The sequence below is a fragment of the Ammospiza nelsoni genome, chromosome 3, assembly GCF_027579445.1.
Source record: "Ammospiza nelsoni isolate bAmmNel1 chromosome 3, bAmmNel1.pri, whole genome shotgun sequence".
Classification (NCBI taxonomy): domain Eukaryota; kingdom Metazoa; phylum Chordata; class Aves; order Passeriformes; family Passerellidae; genus Ammospiza; species Ammospiza nelsoni.
Genome location: NC_080635.1, coordinates 35,839,973 through 35,864,056, shown reverse-complemented (window position 1 = coordinate 35,864,056; position 24,084 = coordinate 35,839,973). Strand labels below are relative to the sequence as shown.

Here is a 24,084-nt window from a genome sequence, read left to right as displayed (position 1 = left end):
TTTCCTTACATTCAACAGCAGCACTCACATTGTGCATTCTAAATAGTTCACTCCAATTTAATTTACTATCAACAAGCAAGTTTCCAATACAGATCCTGACAAAAAGCACTTCAAAAAAGTTAAAGTATCTTACAGTTATGCATGGTGGGTTTCCTCTTGTTGTTGGGGTTATCAGAGGCTGTTCTCCATATCCAGTATGAGAGGCCACAGCCAATACAAAACTGTCATTCAGTAGTCTGATGCTCAACAGAAGCCTAAAAACTAACAGTAAATAACAGTACATGCACACGCATGCTGAGGTTGGCAAGAAAATTCTTTCCACTCATAGAAATATGTAGAATATCCGCTAACCTGAAGTTTTTCCTGTTTTGGGGGAAAAAAAAAGTATTTAGACAGAGCTGTTTACTAGTTCAGTACTGTACATGACCTACAGGAAGTGCCACAGCAGATTCTCACCAGTATACTTCTCCCTGTACAACAAAATCCTTGCCTTCTATTATGAGCTGGCAAGTACCCTGCTGACAAAAACACTGATAAACAACAAAGTCCATTTTAGATGTGAAGATGGGAATTTCCATGGGAACCTCATGGCTCTTCTCCATAAAAATAGCAAGGGAAGAATAGTCAGTAACCCCAGGAAGTAATTTTTTTCTTAGGTTAGCCTATCATCCAATACAGCTGCTGTATCAATGAAAGTCAAAGGAAGCACAGAAGTTCCTGAAGAGAAATGATTAAAATTCTTTCAAAGGAAGATGCCTCTCCTGTAATGCTTGGGACACTCTCATTGTGATGAGGCCATGCATACAGAAGGCAAAAAAAAAAAAAAAAACCCCCAACAAAAAACCCCGAGAATTTGGAGAACAATAATACATCCTGTTTTTGAGAAGCCGGAATACGGCCAGGACAATTTGTATTTTACAAGTCACAGCATTAATCCATGTAAGGACAAGAACAAAAGCTACACCTATGGTCCCAGACTTGCTGTTTGAAACTCTGTAACAGCAAGGACCACAGCTTCATCCACACCAGCCCAACAGCCTTAAAGGGTTTGTGGTGCTCCCTGTTTGTGACAAGAGCACTCCTTCTGCACTCCTGGGTGCAGGAGAGGAGCCCAGAGGCAAAGTGTGGGCTCTCAGCCCTGCGCCCCCAGGCCAGTGCAGTGCAGGCTGGAAGGACACACAGATGGCAACGCTCTGCTGCTTTTCTAGCAAACCACTTTAGAGCATCTCTGCTGCTTTGCCTTGTGGTATTTCAGCACTACATCTTCTCCAGGCAAACAGATCAGCAGGATCCAGTCCCATGAGAGCTGCCCACCCCATTTAAGGTGGGACCCAGCTGGCACAGAGAGCAGACTCGTCCCCTGCCAGTGGCAAACACCTCAATGCACGTGCACTGCACAGTGTGGCACTACACACACTGAGTTCCAGACAGGCTACTGCTTGCTACCACATCTGCCAGCCCTCACAAGTTTTCAGAAAAGGAGGTACACAGGAAGCACATGGCCCAGTAGTAGGTGCACCTGAATTCTTCACTGCCACACACCTCAAAAATTAGCTCAGTAGACATTAAAGCCTTAATGAGAAGAGAAATCCCTCAGTAATACTTGTTCAGGCTATACTTCTAACGTGTTGAATCTTCAAACAAGGTATTTATTTTTCATTACTGGGTGATAATAGAAAAGAGTAACATTCAGACAGGAAGAATGCAAATTCAGTCTTAGCCTGTACATCTTCTACCAGCCTGCTTTTCACACAACTTTATTTAGAAACAAGATTTCCATCAATGAAGTAGCAAACCTGTAGCAAGAGCTTATTTAGGTTCAGTAAATCAGTGCCAAGTCTACCATAATTTTTCATGCAGACTAAAGACTGACTCCTTTTCCTAGCTGATTTAGTCCTTTTATGAACATAATTTCAAAGTCCTGTTAAATGAATAATTGTTTACCACTTAGAATAAACCCTCAGAAGTCACATAAATACAGGCAGAACAAAATTCTTTGGAACGGAAGGTACAACCACATGAAAGTATTCCCATGAGCTAAAGGGATGAACCTAGCCTATCACTTCAATTCCAAGCTTTGGATACTTGATGCAAAGACATCTAGTGCTCTCCTTGATGCAGATAAACAGTGGTCCAGTACAGCATGCTCACACCTTTAGAGGTCAGCAATATTTTAACTGATAAGAGAATGATATCTTGTGCAAAACATATAACCTAGCCTCTATTATTCAAAAAGATCATCATGTCCTGGGGACTATTCTAAAAATACAACTTGTACACACCAGTGATTTGGGACCTGAGACAGTTCACAAACTATTCCAGGCTGTATACCTTTTCCTGCACGCTCTGCTTGGCCTCTATGGCTTCCTTTCCAGAAGACTGGTTTTTAATGCCAACCTCTCAAATCTGGATGATGTGAACAAATGTGAAATGTACTAATTTGTGAAAGCATTATTTCTCTGCAAGCAGAGCCAAAAACCCCAAATATAACAATCTATGCCTCAGACCTTGCTACACACATCCTACCCCCAGCTACTTCTAGGACACCTAAAACCACAAAAATCAAGTGTGTACTTAACACTCCAGAGTTTTTAGAAGCAATGCAGCTGGAAAAAAAGCCCAAGTAAACTACTAGTTTTCATCCAAACTGATCTTTATTTAGCTGAGATTTTCACCTCCTCATTGTGCTGGCATGATCAGGTAAGGGCAAAAAAATCAAAGGGCTGCACTTTTTAGCCATCCTGAGTTGTCACTGGAGTCTTGTTATACAGTCACTCAAGTACATTTTGCACACAAGCCTCAAAGAGTTCAAATGCTCCCAGCAGGCTCATAACTACAGCTTCAAAGTCATTTCTCTTTCAAATAATTTCTATCTACATGCAATTCCCCACTCCTTCCAACTCATTCAGGCAAGTTCCAGATAATAAAGTTTCAGATAATAAAGTAGCTCTGCATTTACTCAGATCAAAGTTAAGTCCTGGACATAGTATCTTTTTAATTCTTCCAACTGTGCTTTCATACCAAAAGGAAGCCACAGGAAGGGAGACTTCACATTAATCCCAAATTTTTTTTCCTTTTCTCTTCTACCATTCATATAATCATTTGCTTTCTGCACAGCAAACGTTTCAGCTTGCTAAAAATGCACATACTGCTCTGGGTTGCTGAATTCCCAAGTCCTGTCATAGCACGCACCTAAAGTAGGGAAGAGGATTAAGGCATTAAGAAGTTGAACAAGAGATCCTTAAACAGGTCTAGTCTGGGAAACAGTCTGAGAAATATGTCTGTGGTAAGCAGCATTCCATCACTTCTTCCATACTATATCCTACCTACCAGCACTCACAACACAGCACCATGCAAGGCATAGTGGTCACAACTGAACCATTCATGTTATTTGCCTGAAGAGCTGCCTGTGTTTTTAGAAAAGCATACTGCTGAGAAACTAACTAACTTTAAGCCTTACTTCCAAGGCACACACTACCTCGCTATGGCTACATTTGTTATTTATTACTACCCAAAGGATCATCTCAAAACAGGTGCAAACTAAAAGTACAAGGAAAGACCTTTTCAGAGCCTGCTTCTCCATTGCTTAAAGTTTTGCTCTCCATTCCTAAAAATTCTCAATTCCTTCTGCCTGCCACAGAAACTTGTGTTTTGTGCCACAACACCTCTCTTTCTTTCTGGACATTTAATGACTATCAGCTATAGTCTGGAGAATGCTATACTGTTCACCTTCACTATTTAGATAATGCATCATCTGGAAACAGCAAGAAACACACTGAAATGATCACTGAAGTACCACTGTAGAAAACAAATGCAGAAGGCATTTGGCCCATAATAATCTCATGTTTACCACCCTACCCTTTGAACTGCAATTTAACTGGAGTGGATTGAGTCAACCCCATAATTTACATTTAACTGCAGCATGTTGCTCTGCTACTTCCACCTTTTTTTTTTTAGCATCCCAGGTAGCTCTTAGGATGCTGAAAAGACACCACAAAATATATTGATGACTGGAAGTGAAACTGTATAAGCCACATCTTGCAGACTCTAGCATCCTTTTAAATCTGCATTTGAAGACAAGAGAGAAGCAATCCTTATTAAGACTGGTACTGCCCTCTGGGAACTGGGAGGCAGAGGGGGGAACCTTTCAGAAACTCCCCCATGAAACTAGATCCAAGGTCTGAGCACCACCACTCCAGCACACTGGTATACAGAAGAGCATTTTCAAATCAGTGGTATTCATTAAGATGGTATGAGACTCTGAAAAGATTCTAACTTGCTAAAATAGAAAAAGGAAATGCTTCTTGCCAGTAGACTCTCGCTTCTCTTTGAACAGGAAAAAAGAATGATGGAAAGGAAATTCATGTTTTGGAGGAGCTGAACAATAGAAATGACTAATTACCACTAAAGAATGCTTGAAACCCAGCCCCAGACCTTGAAAAGCAGCAAAGGAAAGACTAGCCTTGAAGTGAGTTTGAGATCATACACTGGCTTCAATCCTTTCCCCTCTTGCAACTTATTCCTCCACTGAAGTCATGAATCAAGGACTAGAGCCGGCAGAATATTTTATGGCAAGACACACAGCTGAGAGTTTTGTGAGAAAGCATTTTTTCCCACATCTTGGAATGGTCCATTTTCCAAGATCAAATCTTCATGTGGAATGTACAGCAATACAAAAGGGTTTTGCAGTTTCCTGACAAAATTTCTAGCCAAAGCTAGAAAGCAGAACTGTACCACAACATTTACATAGCTCAGGAACACATGCACGTAATGCTTGCCTCCAACCTGACTGCCTGCTTTATCTCAGCATGTATCTCAGGTGATCAAATCCCCAATGTAGTGAGAAAGATTTCCATTGCAGCAGTTCTTCCTGTGTCTGAAGACAGTTATTTCATACTAAGGAATGCAGCAAGTATTTCAACAGACCCACTTTCCAGTCAATTATCAGAAACTCTAGGGAAGTCTTGAGGAAGGCAAGGAGATAAGTGGAAATGTTAAGTGAAGCATGTGACGTGGACAACTACTGCAAGTTTTGAAGCTTTCCTCACACTGTCTGGGATATTTTGCTTCTCCAGGTACCCAACCTCCACCTTTTATTTTTTTTTGGGGGGGGGGGTGGTGGTGGTGAGGAAGGGGGAATGGAAGGAAGGAAGAATGGGGAGGAATGTGTTTTGCCTTTTGTTTTTTTATGACCTTCACTCAGAGTTCCCCATGGCAAAAATAAAATATACTTCCAAAAGCCTTCTTCCCCAAATATGGTCTGAAATAATAAATGAGTTTTACATTTACACACCAGAAAATAAGACTTACAAGCAAATTATCTTAAACTGATGACCAGAAACATGTTTTGTTCGTAAAAAGCTAACTGAAAATACTGCACTGTGTCCCTGGATTTAATTGGTCAGAAAAAGCCTCTACCAGTACTCCCCTGATTAGAACGAGCATGGACAGCGGTGTTTCAGCTGTCATAGCAGATTTTTCCTCTAGCTCTAGAAAACTCATTGCAAAAATAATTGCTAAAGCCTCAGAAAAGGGCCAAAGCTTCATAACCATTTTCCAAAGCAGTCTAAAATTCCAATTTTTTTTTTTCCAAGCTGCACTCTGCACCCACATGCTTCAGAGGCCTGCATGTACAGCAGCACTGCAAACAAGTAGCTGGCTGGCAGCTTGCTGGAGCTGCTAGGCACAGGCAAAGCTGACAGGAGTAGGAAAAGTTGTGTCAAAGACAAATTCTGGAACAGGGCCATGAGTAAAGCAACCTATACCAAGAACAGTTCACACTATTGTAAGAAATCTGATATCCTAAATATTTTGCCACTTTCCCCCCCAGTCATTAATGCAGGACCACTGAACACCATCATTACAACATATTTCAGAGGAATTCCACCCCATCTCTTAGTCACAGAAGACTGCAGGGAAAACTCAAGCCTGGATTTAGAATTACCCTCAGGGCTTCTTTTCATTTTCTAAAACCTAACTTAGAGATAGACATCAAGTTTGGCATTTCTATTGTGAAAGCAGCACAAGTTACATCAGTGCATGTAACACCATTATCAGCATGACCCCAGCTTTTTATCAACCACCCATCAGCGAGGGGAAAAAATACCTCCACACACATATCCAGCCTTTCTGAAAAAAATCTTGAGGAAAATACAATACAGCCTGTAGCAAAACAGTGAAATTTAATTCATTTCAAGGACAAATGACCCAACAGAATGGGCTCTCTTGGATTCAGAAACATTACACTTGCTAGATTTTTCACCAAAAAAAACCAAACAAAAAAAACCAAACCCAAGTCCATTCAAACAAACAAACAAACACCAACCAACAACTGAAGCTTAACAGTGGCTATATAAGGCTTAAAGCTTAGGAAATGAGTAAGAACATGGGAATTGGTGCATGCCTATAAGCCAGTCACTGTTTTTCCTCCTGTCCACAATCCCTCTATGCCCAGTTTGTTTTCTTATTCAGTCCTAAAAAGGACTTGCACGATCATGACCCACAAGGGTCATGATCATGCAGATTCTCGAGTTAGGTACCCAGTATACCCAGTGAAAGCTGCTGGGGACTGAATATTGCCTCTGGTAAAGGTGTGAACTGCTTCCATTCTTCTCAAAACATTAGGAAGGGCTTATTTCCCCAAAACAAGGTCAAACTAGTCTGTTTAGACAAGAGCTCCCCCAGGGACTATTTTTAATCTGTACACTTATGTGGAATTTAATCTATGCTAAATTATTTTCCCATGTTAGTTTACGTTGGTAAGTTTCTCACGTTGGTAAGTTTCTCCACACACATAAGCTTTCTGTGTCAGTATCAGTCATTTTCCAAATTCCAGTATAGTCAGACACAACCAGTGTCACTCAAAGTCTCAGGCAAAACCCCGAGTTCGTGATTTCCAAGTTTACATTCCCTGTGGATTAAATGCATTCTCAAATGAAAAGCAGTTTATAAGTCACAAGAGATACTTAATAGGTCACCTCTACAAAGTATTTAATCCATTAAAACAGAAACATTTGGTTCTGTCTGCAAGGTCCGATAAACTTATTGAGATGAAGAATCCTTAAGGGGGGCACAAAGTAAGGAGGGGAAGAGGACAGCATTTTTGAACCATATTAATGGGTTAATTATTGCATAATATGCCTGTCAGTGAAATGACATTTTGGTTGACTAAGTACCAGGCAAGAAGTTAAATTATGCAAGAATCTTTGAATTAGCTAGAAGGTGCTTAAACCAGCAAAGATGCCTAGGGGCAAGTTCAAAGGTAGTTTAAAAAATAAAAAAAAGGAAAAAATATCTTTATAAAAACCATGGTTTTAGGGAACCTGGTAAAATAATCAGTTTCTGTGTAGAAGAATTCACATAAGCAAAGGATGCTTATACAAAGTTTTAAAAACTAAAAATAAATAAAAAGAGAATATTCCTTTTACTAGAGTTAAAAAACTTAGTAATCTACAGCAAGACTTCTAGTTTTAAGATTACTGTGCTGATCCACAATAGCAAAGTCCTACTAATTCCTGCATCATATCTGTTAGATGTTTCCATTTAATTTTTACTGAAATACTGGAACCAAGTCATTTCTAAAATTGAAACATGATGCCCAGAAACAGAGAGGAAACCATTTCCAAGTCAAATAAGCACCTGATCCAATTCAAATTCCATGCCACACTCAGAGTTACATGTTCTTACCGATGTTGAGATTTCAGCATTGATGGAATACAGAGCAGAAATAGCTTATAAATTATCCAGTCCGTGTGTAAGAAGTCTGCATCCTCCTAGTCAGTGTTTTTGGGGGTGGCAGGGAGGAGGAGTAGGGGAAGGGGATTGTTAAATTTGATCAAGACTAGCATATGAGAACCTGAATATTCATTAAAGAACTACTTCTCATTCCAGTTTCACAACTTTAGCAATTTTTCTGATAATTTTCTTTTTCGACAACATAAATATTTTTCTGTTTGTCTCCCTGATAGTCTGGATTGCTGACAGCCTTTGAACAAAGTACTTTGACTGTTTTCACAACAACAGCCATTGGTACACAAACATTGATGAAGTCCCCAACTAGATCATCAGTTCTAACACTTGATGTTACTGAAAGAAGTTCTCTGCACACACATGGACATCAGAACCACTTGGACATTTCCCCAGCCATTCACTACATAACAAAGAAAAAACCAAACCAAACAAAAAGTTAAGATATTTGGGCAGCACTGTTACAGTGCAAACAGATGCAAACAACTGGGTTACACACATGCAACTTCCAGACTACTTGAACTTCAGTAACTTGTACAGAAAGCAAAATACTGCCTGAGTCTTTAGGGGTCTGGGCTGCATCACAAGCAAGAAGCCAAGCATGTAGTACAGCAGTCTGTCTGGAGACAGAGCACCAAGGGGAGGGCTTTGTGTCCACTGACCCATTATAGAGCACAGCACCGAAAACAAGGCTCTCCAAAGGGTACTAGCTACCAAAGTTACTAATGATAACAAATACTATCAAGTCTGCAGGCAAGCTGTTCTTACTTCAGTAAAGCAGGGAGAACTGCATTAGCACACAGGTAAACCAATGCCTGAACAAAACAAGAAAAAGCAAGCTCAGCTTTCCTCTTCCAAATTTTGAAAATAAAAAAGCTAGGCTTACAAGGTTTAAACTCTTCTCATCAGTTCCAGTTTCACTGACCTTCACTTGCATACCGTACACTGTGTCCTCAGGGATGAAAACTAGGCAGACTTATGGGTGGGGAGAAGACAATGGACACATCCAAGGTCTCCCAACTTGCCCCAGCAAGGGGTCAGACAGACTGTAATGCTCCAAACTCCCCAAAACATGCAGTTTATCAAATGAGACTAGGACTAGCCACAATAAGGAAAGCTTCTGCCATCATCCTAGGAGATTAACATGCACATAACTTCCCAATACTTGCCTAAAATTTGCTACAGCAACCTGCTCCTGGTCCCAAGGGAACTTCAGAAATTATATGCTAGGCAGTAAGCAAAAAAAACAGCAATAACTATACCACCTCCCACCAAAAAAAGACCCAATTAACAATTAAAACAAAAAACATACCCAAACCCCATTGAAACCAAACCAACACCAAACAATGTAACAGACATTATTGGTAAGCTAGTGGCACAGTGATACCTTCTTTCAATGTCTACCTAGAAGCTAATTCATAAGGAAGTATATTCTAAAGAGAAACTAAGAACACCTTCAGACTAGCAGTTTTGTTAAGCATGCATTTCAAATGTATCAAAAAAACCCTTATGTTTCTGTTACACAGTTAAAAATAATTTCCAGTCATTTTCAGTGTTATCTTATTTGCTATTGTCAAGACTTGGATGAGTTCAGCAAAGCAATCTAGGCCTCTTCATCTAACAGCACCAGAAACTGGAGAAGCAGGGAAACAGACAAAAGAGCGTAATCTCAAGAAATGCCTTCACAAAGTAACCTAACTTCTTTGGCAGAGCTTTTTCAAGGCTCTCTGATCCTCTGGAAAGCCAGAGCCCACCCAGCTGCAGAAGCCAAAGCTAAGGTGTTTTGGGAGAACTTCAGTCTAATTCAGTTGTGGACCCATGACGACCTTTAAAGGTAGAGAGTAAGGACAGTTCCTGCTTTGGATTTAAAATTTCTCAAGCTTAAGAGTCTTTGAAAGGGGGTGTAGGCTCTCAACACCTCATACCACAACCAATCCAGAAAATCCCTGTAAAGGATGCTGTAAAGTCAACAGAGGCTGGATGTGTGCAAAGTCTCTCAAGAATGCCATTTAGGAGGTGTAGCTACCAGCACTAGGACCTCAGAATTATTACTTACTACTCAGAATTATTACTTACTAAGAATACAACTTCATTCATGAAAGGCATTTACCCACTTCAGGATAACAACACAAATGGAGTGTTAGAACTGCTTAGAGATGTGAATTGTTAAGGTGGTGAGATGAACAAGAACTTCCTTCAGCTTTTGGAATGATAAAGGGAAAAACCCCTCAGGAGCAGCAACAGATTTCATTTATAAACAGTGCTTTAACAAAGAATAATCTGTTTGTAATTTCAGAAAGAGAAGCTACCAGCAACAGATGCCACAGAGACTTCTCTGTCAGGTGTTACAGAACTCATTTATGTCAAGTGCGTTAAATGTTAGAAACAAGTTAACAGACAAGTATTTCTACCTGTTGCTATTCCAGTTCTCAGTATTCTGCAGCCTAGCATTTGCTGATAGTCTGAAACAAGACAGGGCTGAAGCTTCAAAAATGATACAAAAAACCATGCTTATAACTGTAGCCAGTAGGGGTCATTTCAGTGTAAAAAATTGCAATGAAAGAAAAGACTAGGGACAGGAAGGAGCATAAAAACATGAATTTCTATTCACACAGTTCTGTAAAACACTTCCATTTCCTCCTCCCTGTACTGGGGAAGGGAAGGGATTGCGCTCCCAATGTGCATGACAACAAAAAAAGCACATCCTTTATTCCGTTAATGAAAAAAGGCATGACTTAATTACTACTCACATCAGGCATCACCAGCCTAGCCTGTTGCATGTGTGCCTGTAAACTGAACAACTGTTTAGGTCATCACAATCAAAAAACCAGAGCCATTCAATCTCATATTAGCGATCAGAGGCAGTACAATCAGTTCCCTTTTATCCTTGCTGCCACCTCACGTGCAAAACATGCACCATGAAGAACAACACACTACCTCTGTTCCTCAGAATGAGGTAGTTTCCTGACAATTCACTAACAGGCATTCCAGGATTATTTATTAGGCTGACAGTTCAGCTTGGTTCCTTTTCATTTATGAGAATGAAAATTAAATAGATAAGTAAGGATAAGAAAATTAAATAGGAAAGTTATCTCCCTTAGTTATAGTTAATAGATTGTTATCTCCCTCCCCTAGGACTATTCCTATAGGGACAGCTGGAACTAGTTTCTAACCACAACACTAATTGAAACACAATCTTGCCAACAAATGCTTCATACTATTTTCAACAGTAGATGGGACGTGTTATGAGCTGAACTACAGCAACGTACAGATTGCATCACTTCAAAGGAATGAAATACTCCTAAACTGCCAGAGATGTCCATACTGTGGTACAGTAAGGAAATCGGAGCATTAAGGCTTTTAATGACTGTAGGCTCTTAGTTCCTTTAACCATCGAGAAGGGGGGGAAGCTATTTTAGCCCAGCTTTTACTCAAAAACACACAACAAGAGGAACTCCTGCAAAACCAGGTAAGTTTCCCAAGTACCTTTACTTGTACTTTTCTATTTATAAAAACTTTTCCAATACATATTAAAAATAAGACACTACACCAATGTACATATTCAGCAACATAGTCTCAACCAAGGTCGTCAAAATAGTTCAGGGCCATTTAAAATTGTTTTAACAATCGAGCTTTTATTCTAAAGCTCATCCTACCCAAGCATCAACTCCCGAGGCTGACAGCACTGGTTGTAGCACAGGCGGGACGCACTGCCCTGCTCTGCTGTGGTTTGCAATTTATTTGTTATGGAGGCAAATGGAGTTTTAAACTAATAATGAGCGCCAGGACAAAAGTCAGCTGCCCACTAAAAATGACCGGGTTTAGTTTTCTTAAAATAGTGCATAATTTTAAATGCAAGTTTTTTGGACAGATGCTGCCTCACCAGCTCTCTGGACTTTCTACTGCCCTCTACCCGCCGAGAGGAGACCGCCTCCGTCTCCTTTTCCAGAATTGTCGAAGCTCCCACTCCGAATCACATATACATTTATACATACCCCAAACTGCTGCTTATTTGTAATCTCTTTACAGCGCCATGTTTTCCCTCAACTTGGGGGAAAAGGCAATTGGAGGCACAAGAGAAAGAGAGACTAAAAATTTGTCACTGGGCTTTCATTAATTTATAACACATAAAAAAAAGTAAATCTTAGGAATTCTGATAGATAAAAAACTGAAGGGGGATGAATTCCTTTTGCATTTCGTACCACTTTATCACCTCACAAGACGGTAGTAAGCTGGAGAGACTTTGAGAGGAGTTCTACCGTGGGTATTTACCGCCCTTGATGCTCCAGTGGGGGAAAAAAAAGGCATATACTTATCGTTATATGCCGAGTAGGACAGGCAGAGAGATATTAAGTGACAGGAACAGGAAACAAAACTTTACAACAGATGATCAGTCTTCCTTGTTTCTTTACACAGGAGGGAATCCGGAATAGGCATCATGTGTGCACGACTGACCTCCGCCGATCTCCATCTGCCAAACTCTTCCCGAGTCCTTTATCATGGAATTTTAGCTGGGCATCAGCAGCTGATACACGCTATCAGCAACCCAGTGACACTACGCTACGGAGAATCAATAGAACCCTAAAGTTTAGGGTAAGAAAATTAAGGGCAAAACTTCTAAGTAGGAGTCTGTGAGGTTTTTTAAGCAGGGAAGGTTGGAAGACACGCTCGCTGATGGGACAGTACGGCGGGATGGAAGGGAAGGGAAGGCAAGGAAGGCGCACCGGCGCCCAAGACCTCGTAAGTGCGCCCTCCTTCCTTTCCCGCCACCCATGGGGCGCCCCGACCCCGGGGCACGGATGGAGGGATGGGGGTGTCCCGCCGCCTCTCACCTTCGCAGACGCCCACTTCGTACTCGGTGATGGAGTCTCCGTTGAGCGGCGGTCGGATGACACAGCGCAAGCCCCGGTCGCAAGCCCCGTGCAGCCCATAGACACCCCCGCAGCTCTCGTTCCGCTGCCGAGCGCACATGAAACAGCAGCCGCAGATCCCCAGCACGATGCTGCCGGGGCAGCTCTTCGGTTCTTCGCATTTGGATTCGTCGCAGGGTAAGCAGACGAGAGCACGCGTGCCCGACTCGCCCAGCAGCAGGGCCAGCAGGAACAGCCACCCCGCGGCCGCCAGGTGCCAGCCGCCGTCTCCGCCCGGGCGTCTCCTCCCCGCCGAGACCGCTGCCAGGTACATCCCAGCCGCCGCAGCCCGGCCTGGGCCGGGGGGAGCCTCTCGGAAGCCCCCTCGCCGGGCGGCGGACCCGAGCGTATCGCGGCTCCTTCCCGCCGCCCCCGCCTCCGGCCCCCCGAGGAAAGTTTCCTCTCTCGGCGGCGGCGGCTCAAGCCAAACTTCTCCTCCGGGTGGCGGCTCCGCCCGCTGTCCCCTCCGGGAAGCGGCGTCCCTCAGCCCGCCCGTCCCTCGCCCGGCGGCTCCCGGTTCGGCGGCGCCGTGCGTGCGAGCGGCTGCGCGCGGCGGCTGGCTGTGTCCCCCTCGCGTCCCGAGCCCCGACTCGCCTCCTGCCTCACTCTCGCCCCGCTCCAAGTGCGCCCTCTGCCCTGCCCCCATTGGGCGATCACCGCCGCCGCACCGCCCCGAGTGCCCGTCCGCGCCTCTCTCATTGGGCACCGCCGGGGCTGGCCCGCCCCCTTCCCTCCCGCGCCCCCCCAGCCCCAGATCCTGGGGCTGGAAGAGGCGCAGCGGAGGCGAGGAGCAGCCTGGGCCCCACAGCGGCCGCCGCCTCCGCCTCCCCCTGCACCTCCCCTCCCCCTCCCGGGGCTCTGGGCGCGGAGCGGAGCGGGGCGGCGGCGCCAGACCGCGGGGACGGGCTGGCGGCGGCCCGGGGGACACCGGGGGCGGGGAGGGAGAGGGCCCCGCAAAGGGCGCAGCCCCGGCAGGGCGATGCTGCGGGGAGCCGTAAACGGGGCCTCGCCGTCCCCGGCCGTGGCGGCGAGAGCCTCCTCCTCTTCCTCTGCCTGCTCCCTCGAGGGGCGCGGGGATCCGGGACGGGAGCGGCTCCGCGCCCTCTCAGCCCCAGAGCCACGGGAGGGGAGAGCCGGTCGCTCCCCGCCCCGCCCCGTTCCGTTCCCGCAGCCGGGCTCCGGGCGCGCCCAGGTGCTCCGCGGGTGCGGGGAGCCGCGGCGGACCCGCTCGGTGGGGCCGGGAGGGGCTGTCCCGCTCCGGCGGCGGCGCAGCGCTATCCCGGGCCGCCCCTCTGCCCGCTCATAAACAAGCGGCGGTGCCGCCTCTCGCCCGCCGACTTCGGCACCGAAAGCCGACCCCGGGCCGCCTGGTGCTCTTCGCCGGAACACGGGCAAAGGCGCCCGCGGCTACCGCCGCTCTTCCCCACCGAACGGCTCCATCACCGCCCCGAGCCGGCCGGGCAGCCGCGGCCCTGCCGCCGCCCGGTCCGCTGGGGCTGCGCGGGCCAAGGACGGCCCGGAGCGGCGGCGGGAGGTGCGGCGGCGCTGTGGCGGCGGCGCTGGCCCTGCGAGGCCGGCAGGCGGCAGCGCTCGGCGCGGCGCTCGCTCCGGCGGAGGTGGCTGCCCCGAACGGGGCGAGGGGGCGGCGGGAGGGAAACCAAGACGGACGGTGTTAGCGGAGGTCAAAATGCTGCCTTGTCTGCGGGCGGCAGCGACGGCAGGAAACAGGAGGTAGCTGGCCGCCCGGGACAGCCCCTCGGTACAATTTCAGAGCGGGACCTGCCGCTGCCGTGTCCTGCCCAGCTCAAGGTGCGATGGCAGCTTTGGGAACGATGGGTCCTGCAGTCAGGAATGCCCGGAACTGGGATCATTTAGAGTATGAAACCATTGGCTCCGCAAGTGGATTTTGCCAGTTGCAGCGTGCTGAGCCTGGGAAGGCTTGGACTGCATGTACCAGTGCCAGCAGTTTGGGAAAGAGGGTCTGGAACCTTAATAGATAGAGACTTTTACAGAGAGGCCAAGACATGGTTCCTACAGTTTCTCTAGTCCCACACACATGTTCACTTTGGCACAACCAGTTCTCGTGTCAGCCGAGGAGTTGCTATGGAAGAGCAAAGCTCCAACTGGCAATACAGAGTTGCCACCAGGAATAGACAACACTATATAGAGTAAAGCGCTGTCAGCACTAGCATACCTTATAGGTGAGTTTTAAAAGCTCTGTGATTCACTCTTGTTGACTCCAGCCTAAATACCTACTATAGCAAAGATTCCCTATTGCTAGAACAGGCCCATGGGCAATGGAAACAGTGCAACCATGTAACATGATGTCGAAAAATAAAGCATTTCCATTTTGTCTAAAAGAAAGTGTTTTCGAGACTTGTCTAGTTTAAAAAATAATAATGGTTTTATTATAGCAGAATATCAGATTGTATGGTGATCCACTCAGAACTTTAAACTAAATTGTAGGAGATATTTTTCAAGAGCTACAATGATTTTATTAGTCTCAATAGTTTGCAAGACATTGGTCTATTTCGTAGTGAAGCCCCAAACAAATAAAACGCTTGATACAGCGTGCATTAAATGGATTAGGGCCATTCAGCTGACATATCTCAATAATGAATGGATAAACAGCGATTTACTGGACAAGAGTATCTGAAGAAATACTGTGATATATTTTTGAAGAGATTTAGAAAGCAAATTGCAAGCTGGTCTTGCTAAATGCAGTGTGTTTTGGTATAAATGAAGCCAGTGTGTACGTTTGAAGACAACCAAAAACATTGTATGTTTCTGCGTTCTGGAAAGCAGTAGGTCAGGAAAACACCCTGAAGGTCATATTAGACAAAGCCTCAAACTCTGAGTGTTATGCCAATGGATGATACTCCCTGGCAAAGTGACGCACCAAGTAAGAAGTTTTGTGCTGTTTCCTCAAAAAGGCAAATTCTTCCTCCCCTCATCCTCAGCCCTCTCGTGTCAGTTTGCCGAAGCACCTGCAGGGGTCAGAGTACTTTTGATTCACCAGAAAATTCCACCAAAAAAGCTGCTGTGATTTGGATGAGAGTAGTTTGTAAAAAGCTACTATTTCCTACAGCCTGGAAACGCTGCCTTTTGGTCATGTATTTTACTGACGAGGCGCATGAAGGGGTTTTGCCTTCCATGTATAGCATTGCTGAGATTGCTTTTTGAATGAGGCATACAGTTCCTGCGACTGTATTTTTAAAACACTGTTCACAAACCTGAGATTGTGCAGAAAGGAATCACAATAGTGATTTTAGTGCTAGGGAGGATGCTGCACCATACAATACGTGGTCAGAGGCTTGAATTTAATAGGCTTAGTTTATCAAAAGATGAAAAGTGAACTGATTACAATGTATTAATCCCCTCATGTGAAAAAATGAACTGGTCTATGAAAAATACGTAGGCATTTTTCCAGGACTTATGTTCATAGCCAGCATGGAAATCCCAGACATGTTGGATTGCATGCTCAGGCAGTTCAATATTTCCCAGACATGCCAGACCTACCCATCATGTACTGTACTGATGTACAGTATATTCAACACACAAAGAATTCACTGGACCTACTGTGCCTGTTTGCTTGTGTGGGAATGAACAAAGAAGCTCTAGAAGCAGTACAAAAACAGATGAAGAGGAAAGCTATGGACAGCTTAGATAAAAATGTTGTAGGGCCCTGAGAAAAAGAGAGCAAACTTTTAAGCTGACTGCCAAGTGAGAGAGGCTTCAGCTGTGAACAGGATTAATACCCTGATTCATGCACTGTTTATCCTGAGATAGCTGCATGTAAGAGAGGAAAATACAGAGATATGTATGGAACAAGAACCAAAATTCAGGCTTCTTGTCTCCTTAGGTCTTGCCCTTTAGATCCAAGTCACAAATTGTTCATGCTTATGCTTTTGTTTCCATCTTCTGGCTCCAGGAACCAAAATACTTCATTGCACAATTCACACAGATTCAACAGGAAAGGCAGAGAATTCTCTTGCCCCAAGCCTAAGAGTCCACAGGGACAATAAGGTACTCCTTGGAAATCAGCAAATCTGATACCTGATGACTTTACAGGGAAAGTGAATATCCCTGCTTTCCCCAGCAAGAAGCAGTGGATCCATCTGGAAGATGGGAAATTCACTTATCCCTGCTCCTACCTGCTTCTTGATTTATTAAGGGTTCTACTGATCCAAATAGCTTAGGAGTAAGTGGATTCAGCTACTGAAGTGAAACCCAGCTCCTTATTTCCCCTAGAAACAGGTTAGTAAATACCGCTGAATACAACTGTGGGAGGAAGAAAGGCATTCTGATATACAGGCTGTAGCAGCTGAAATTTCCTGAGCTTGTTCTCCTGAATTGTTAGTGTTATATTGAAGCCACATCTAGGATGGATGAAATTGCAGCAGTAATTGAGTGGAGCTCTATGGCTTTCTTGGTCATCATGGAATGTGGAGCTTTTGTGAATCCACACAGTGATGTGAGAAAACTACCATTCCCTTCATGGATTCCTCAGTTCTGTACTCACTGCTCTTCCTTCTGGTAAATCTCCCTACGTGAAAAATACATGTTCAGTGTAAATTTCCTGTGAGTCTGAAATTCACAATAGTGATAACTGAAATTAAATTATTTCATTTTATTACATGGTTGAAGACATTTATACTACCAAAAAAACACCATCTCCCTCCCCCCCCCCACCGCCCCCACAACAGTAAATAAAATATCAAAATGTCCTCATTTCAATTCAAAAGGCTGTTTCCATTGTGCTGATACATGCTGGTAACTCCCTATATATTTCTGAATTTGGGAACATTGGTGTTTTTAATGCCAAAGTTGTATTTCTTTCCTACACAAATGTTTTGTTTCTATTCTGTACCTCATTTTGTCTTTGTTGCACATTAAATTTCTTTCTCTTTTCATTATTTAGTTCGTTAAGATCATTTACGTCTCCTTTGTAGCAGTCTCTTGACATAAACTCTTTCGTAAACAGGTTATTCACATGAGCAATCTCTACTACCAGAAAAGAAAAAGATCAAGATGAAACCTGCCACTAATACAAGCTGTGCTGAATCAGACTAAACCTCATGAGAATAATTTCTCTTATCTTCACAGAAATATCATGGGCTTATTACATTAGTAGCTGCAAGGTGTTTCAAAACCTCTAAATGGAAAACGGTGGGAAATTGAGAAAGTGAATAGAAGAGTTCATTTTAATACAAACAATTTGTGTATGAATTGTTTTGAACCATTTCATATCCCATCAGGAAGTCTCTGTGGTGTTTTTTAGCCCTGCAAGTTTTTCCTCTCAGTTGAATCCTTAGTTTGGGACAGCTCAGTAGTTCAAAATTTAGTCTGGAATACCTAACAAGCAGGTATGCAGCTTTTTCTTAATACATCTTTGATTCCTCATGTGGAACATAGAAGTAAAAGTATCTGCTTTTTTTTAATGGCCTCAGAGCAACTGCATAAGTGATTTTAAAATCATGACTAATTTACTTGTGAATATTTTTTCTCAAATTTAGAAATCATAAATTAATACAAATTGTAAATAAATAAGCTATAAATGAATGGGATTGGCCATTTACATGTGTAGATCTTCACATTTCACTTAAGTCACTGAAACTGTGAATTCAACCCAAGGATTTTTTCAGACCTTAACAAGCTAGAAAATATAACTTCAAAATTGCAAAGTTAAGGAACTAGGGAGTCAATATCTATTTAAGGATATGTACCAGAAGCATATTGGAAGAAATAACTACTATATCTAGAAATGCAGTGTTGTATTTAAATTGATCACACTCAAGGTCACGTTGGATTTAGCTTTTTTATCATGAAGAAAATATTCGTAACAAATAAGCATACTTAGCAAGGAAAGACAATTTGCTGTCAGTTTACAGAAGAAAAGTAGAAGTATTTTAAACTGGTATGTCATTCTAGGGATTATTTGCATTTTTATTACAGAAAATCTGGCCACCAGAAAAGTAGGTGGATTAGATCAGCATCCACAATCCTCTTCATAGAGCTGCATACTGATAAGATTTTAAATGTTAGAATATAAATCTGAAAATACTGTGCTTATTTCACTGCAATCTGCCGTGTTTCAATAGCTGCAGTATAAAATAGAGGAAATCAAATAGGATCAGGGATACACTGGATATGAACTAGGGTTTGTCATAGCTAATGCCCTAGCTTAGTAGGTCCATAGAAAGTTCGCAGCATTCTAGTCAAGGTACTTCCTATTCTGAACACAGTTTTGAGCTCTTGAAGGAAAAGCAGGAGCTCTGAGGCTGGTGGGTACAGACAAAGCTGATGGGTAGCTGTTGCCTTGGTACGTGAGGGCCCAGCTGTAATACTTTCTACTTCAGTTCAAACTCATCAAAACTTGTCTGAGCTTGAAATTCTTCAAATGACTGATTGCAATAGGGGCAAAATGGCTTGTCCTGTGGTTTTCAGCTCAATCAAATGCTGAAAAGGGAAAGAAACAAAACACCTGAAACCCAGCCCTACCTCAAACCCCAGGAAGTACAGGATGAATGCAAGAAGGTCTATGGGATCCCCCCATGAGAATGAAATGGGGAAAAGAGAGATCTGGTGACAGTGGTGACTGCAGGGGGGGACCTGGTGGGTGTGAAGCACACCAGCGTGTTGGTGTCCTTCCAACACAACTCTCCTTCTCATGGATATGAGCTGGCTTATGTGGAGCCCTTTAGGAGTCTCCGGACTTATAAAACGAGCGGTCCATAACCCAGACAAGCCATCAGCAGCTGGTTGAGAGGCTATTATAGCTGATCCTGCTTTATGGCAAGAGGGCTGTATAACTCCCTGTGAGTTTCCTGACAATGTTTCTATAACTTTTGCACCATTGTGTATTCTGGCTGGAACTCACAAATGCCAGAGGTTGTTACAACAATCTCAAGTAGTGCCCTAATACCTACTTATCAAATTAACCTATTTTTGATGCTGCATAGAAACTTTTATTACAAGAAATCACACCAAATTTCCAGTATTTTTCCTAGCTCTTTCTAGACTTTAATTCTGATAAATATAACTGGCCATAAAAGCCACCTATCCCCACTGACTCAATTCCCTTCATGTTTATAATCACATTCTCAGTTTCTGTGGATGATGATGTGGATGTGGATTAGCAAAAATGTTTAGGACAACATGAAAAGCTCTTCTGATTATAGCAACTTCATGTATGCCAAATTAAGAAGTTTGTCTTCTGGTATCTACCAAGCATGTTGAGGGAATCAGATTTTGCTAGTTCATCCATTAATCCTAGGAAGATAATGTTGCTTATGATAGCAAAACAGAGATATTTTCTCTGAGTAAATGTGTATTTCTATAAATTGTTTGAGCTTCTTTATTTCTCTTGATGGATAGTTAGCAGACAGTCTATCTGCTCAGCTTTTTAATATCTTGGATAGAACCATGTACAGCTTAGATACCATTTGCAAAGTCCATGTGTCTACAGTTACTGGGGTATACTTACAGTAAGAGAACAAGGTAGTATAGGTCAGCATTCATAACATAACATAACATAACATAACATAACATAACATAACATAACATAACATAACATGTCTATGTTTGTTTTTGTAACATCTTAGGGCAAACGCCCACAGATAAGTGTTTTTTTACAAGGATATTTAGGCCTTATTTAGGCCCTCATAACTGGGATTTTTTTCTGTTAATATTTTCTTATTCATGTCATGATAGGAATTGGCCTTCCATGGCTGATTTCAGTAAATTAGCAATATCTATTTGCTAATCCCTGGAGTTTTTTTTCCTGTACATTATTAGAAATATGGTGATTCATATTTTAAACTGCTAAGTACCCTGAGAGATGTTGCAAATCTGGATTTTGTTGTAGGCTTCAGCAAATGTTAATACACCCATCAGACATTAGGAGATACTCATCATCATGAAAGTTCATACACCTTTTCTTTCAGTCTGCAGGAAGACAAGTTCAGTAGATTTCCTGGTCAGGCTTGGCTGCAAGAAGCAAATGAAAGTAGCTGTGTACCCAGTGCTTTGAACAGCACGTACCTGTTCAAGTGTGACCCTGGAGTCTTAACTTCAGACACTTGGATGGGAGTTAAGGAAACAAGCAGGAAGGTAAGATGACTTGCTGGAAACAGAGGCAGTGATACAGTCAGGAAGAGAACACAGCATCTCCTGCTTCTCAAAACATTCCTGCCTCACAAATTACCATCTCACATGAAAAATGATGGTGAGAAGAAACAAGCCCTGAGGAGAAGAAAAGTCTCAGCAATAAGAAAGATGAGAAGGAGGATGGTTTGATTAGTTCAGACTCATAGAGAACAGGCAGACAAGAAAATTTTTCTCGAACCAGGGGGATAGATGGGTTGGATGTAGTCATGGGGAATAGCATCCTATCATTGGTAGGAACTTGCAATAAATTAAGAGTTTCTTAGACATTTCAAATTCTGTCACTTCCTAATGATAAAAAAATAAAACCACAAGACATTATCAGTATAATTCTCCCAGTCCTTCCCTCTTAATATATATGGGATTAATGTCAACAGCCATGTCAATGCCATCCCTTTTAAATCAGAAGGGTTCTTCTCTCAATGTCCAGGTCATCATTGCTTTTGAGCTGAAGCAGACTCCCATTAAGGAGAGATCCCCCATAAGGAAATGCCTTATTTTTGGGATTATGTTAAAGCAACCATTCCCATCTCCTTTCCTAGTTAGTTGGTCTAGCCCCCAGAGCTGATTACAGCCTTTGATAACCTGCCCCCACAGTAACTAAGTTCTAGAGCATGCAGGTAGATTTTAATGTGCATTAATTCATGATATTGAGTTTAGTTATGAAGACTTTGTAAGATTTAATATAATTAATATATTTTCCTGAGTGTCTGTCTGGTTTTTTCCCTCTCTCTTCTCTTTTTTATTATTAAAAAAATCTTTTTTTTTCTTCAGAAAGAAAGATACAAAGAGTTTAGGTTAGAAGTCTGAAAAAAACAGGTAATCAACTCTCACAAGCTCATAATTGAATTCTACCAGAAAGGCTACAGGGCTCCTGTTACCTTATGGCAGTGAAGCTGTTTGAGTTTTCATGCTTAGTAGTAAGGAGAAAGATTTGCTGTAATGCTGTGTCTGCTTAAATCTTAACAGCCATGCAGAGTAGGAGTAAAAAGGTATTCTTTACTGCCCTGCTGATTTGGTTCTATGGGTGGTTTTTCATTACTAGATTTGCAATCAGCAAGCAGATCACACTTGTGACTATTGTACAGGCTGTATACAGCTTTTTCACCCTGTGTCTCAGCTGCAGTCCACCTTGGGGAAGTGTAGCACTGTTACTGTACTGATGTGCATTTTGGAAATATTTTCTCAGCCTTCAGCTGGATCTTGTGCTCAGACTGAGACTAGAGTGGTGTTCCAGTCCTATTGACATATTAGTCTCTGTAGTAGATTTTATGAGGATAAAACCATGGATACTGTCTCAAGAACTTGAGCAGGCAATCAGGAAGAGGACAACAATCTGCAGTTCCCTTGACTTACATGAAATAGACTCAGAGCAGCTGGCAGTGGGATGTAAAATGTCCATGTCCTCTCTACACTATTCTGTGTATATATCCAGCATCAAGGCAGGGCAAAAGCATCTTGAATCACCTTTCTTTCCTTGGTCATCCAATATTACTTTCAGAAGACCAAGGTGCCAACACATTATTTATTAATAACTTTTTCTTATCTCTCAAATTACAGAGAGACTTTGGTGGGGATTTTGTTTCTTTGCTTAGTTTTGTCTTGTTTTTTTTGATTGTTTGTTTGTTTTCATTTATACAAGAAAGCGTGGTCCTTGATTCAGCTTAAGTGATGCAATTAGGTTTAGATCATGCTTTATAGAGAACCTTTTGGAATTAATACAAACAAACTATTCTAATTCTTAAACTTCTGTGGGTATTCATTCTCAATAAAACAATTCTGAGACACAACTTTAAAAATATGAAAAGATAAAGTATTTTAAATTCTTGAGTTGAAGCTTAAAAAACCTGTAATTATGCAGTATGCAGTATTTCAAGTCCACCTGGATATTTATATTACTAATTATTCCATAATACCTTTGATATTTTACATTTGTTGTAAGAAAAGGATTTAAAAAAATTTACAAAATAGGCAAAGAAAAGTGAAAATTATCACAAGGAATACTCCTTGGACATTCATTATTCTCTATGTATCAATTAACTTTTCCAGATCACCCTGAATAATTCAGACAGACATCTTATTCTATATTCAATTCTTTGTCTTTTTGCTACTAAAATGCAATTTTTAGTAAGTGAGATTTAAAGCCTGAGAGAGACAAAAAGAGTTTGGTTTAACTATAACTGATGAACACATTTTTAGTAGAAAAATCTTAATTTATCTCACTCCTGAAACCCATTGAGACTAACGTTCTAACAAGAACTGTATGCATGTAACTAAAGAACAGAACACCTAGGCAAGCTGGTAAAAATGCTCTAATTAACTTCATGAAGTTCTGCCTAATAATTACTTATGTGAAATACATGTAACTTTATTAAACTACGATTCTGATTTCTCCTTTCTTTTTTTTGTTTTTGGTAGGCAGAGAAGGAATGTACAAATCTGGAATGCTTACTTTCATTTTAAATCTAACTACTCTCAGAATTTTTGTACATATGTATTAATAATTTAGCTGGACTGTAACCATGACAATATTGATAGCATATGTAGATTAAATAGGAAACAAGACTACTTACCCAGGAAACGTCAACACATAGAACATTATCAGAACATTTGAAATTCTCAGATGTGAACAAGCCATTAGTTATTTATAATGTTTCTTATATTATAAGGTATTACAGGTTAATTTTTTAAAGTTGTTTTCCCCTGTTATACATTTGTCTATCAATAGTCTCAACCATTTCACAGTCGTGACATGTAAAAGGTTAAACTTGACAGTTGTCCTTTAGATTATATTGCTTTAAATGCCAAAGTGTGTCTTTCTATTTAAACCTTCTGCTGGGGAAAATATTAATTGAGGAATAGTGTTCACTATTCAATGTGGAAATATTAGATTACATTGCAACCACATTATCTGAAATTACTGTTTGGAGTTCAAATCAGAGCAATCAGGTGCTCTGTCTTTTGCAAAGCTTCCCATTCATTCCAAAATACTATTTTATTTCTGCCTGTTTTCTCAGTTACTTTCCTGTTTCATTCTTCACAGCTTTCATTCATTGGAATCAATACCAAGCTGCACTAGGGCTATGAAATGAGCCTTTTCAACAATTTGGGGACACTGCAAACAATGCCTGTCACCTATTGTGACATGTATTTCAGATGGGTGAGATGAAAGCTCAAGTTCTACCATGTGCTGGCAGTTTCTGTCAGGTGAGACAGGTTATTGATGACCTTTACTGCTGGATAATACCTAAAAGAAATCAGA

At 42.2% G+C, this 24,084-nt stretch overlaps 1 protein-coding gene across 1 annotated transcript in view; it reads right to left on the bottom strand.

Moving 5' to 3' along the window:
• CRIM1 (cysteine rich transmembrane BMP regulator 1) overlaps window positions 1–13,302 on the bottom strand; it is a 170,222-nt gene extending 156,920 nt beyond the window's left edge. Inside the window, exon 1 of the mRNA XM_059469584.1 lies at window positions 12,579–13,302. Within this exon, the coding sequence (XP_059325567.1) occupies window positions 12,579–13,302 (724 nt within the window). The remainder of the gene's footprint in view (window positions 1–12,578) is intronic.
• Between the last annotated feature and the right edge of the window lie 10,782 nt (window positions 13,303–24,084).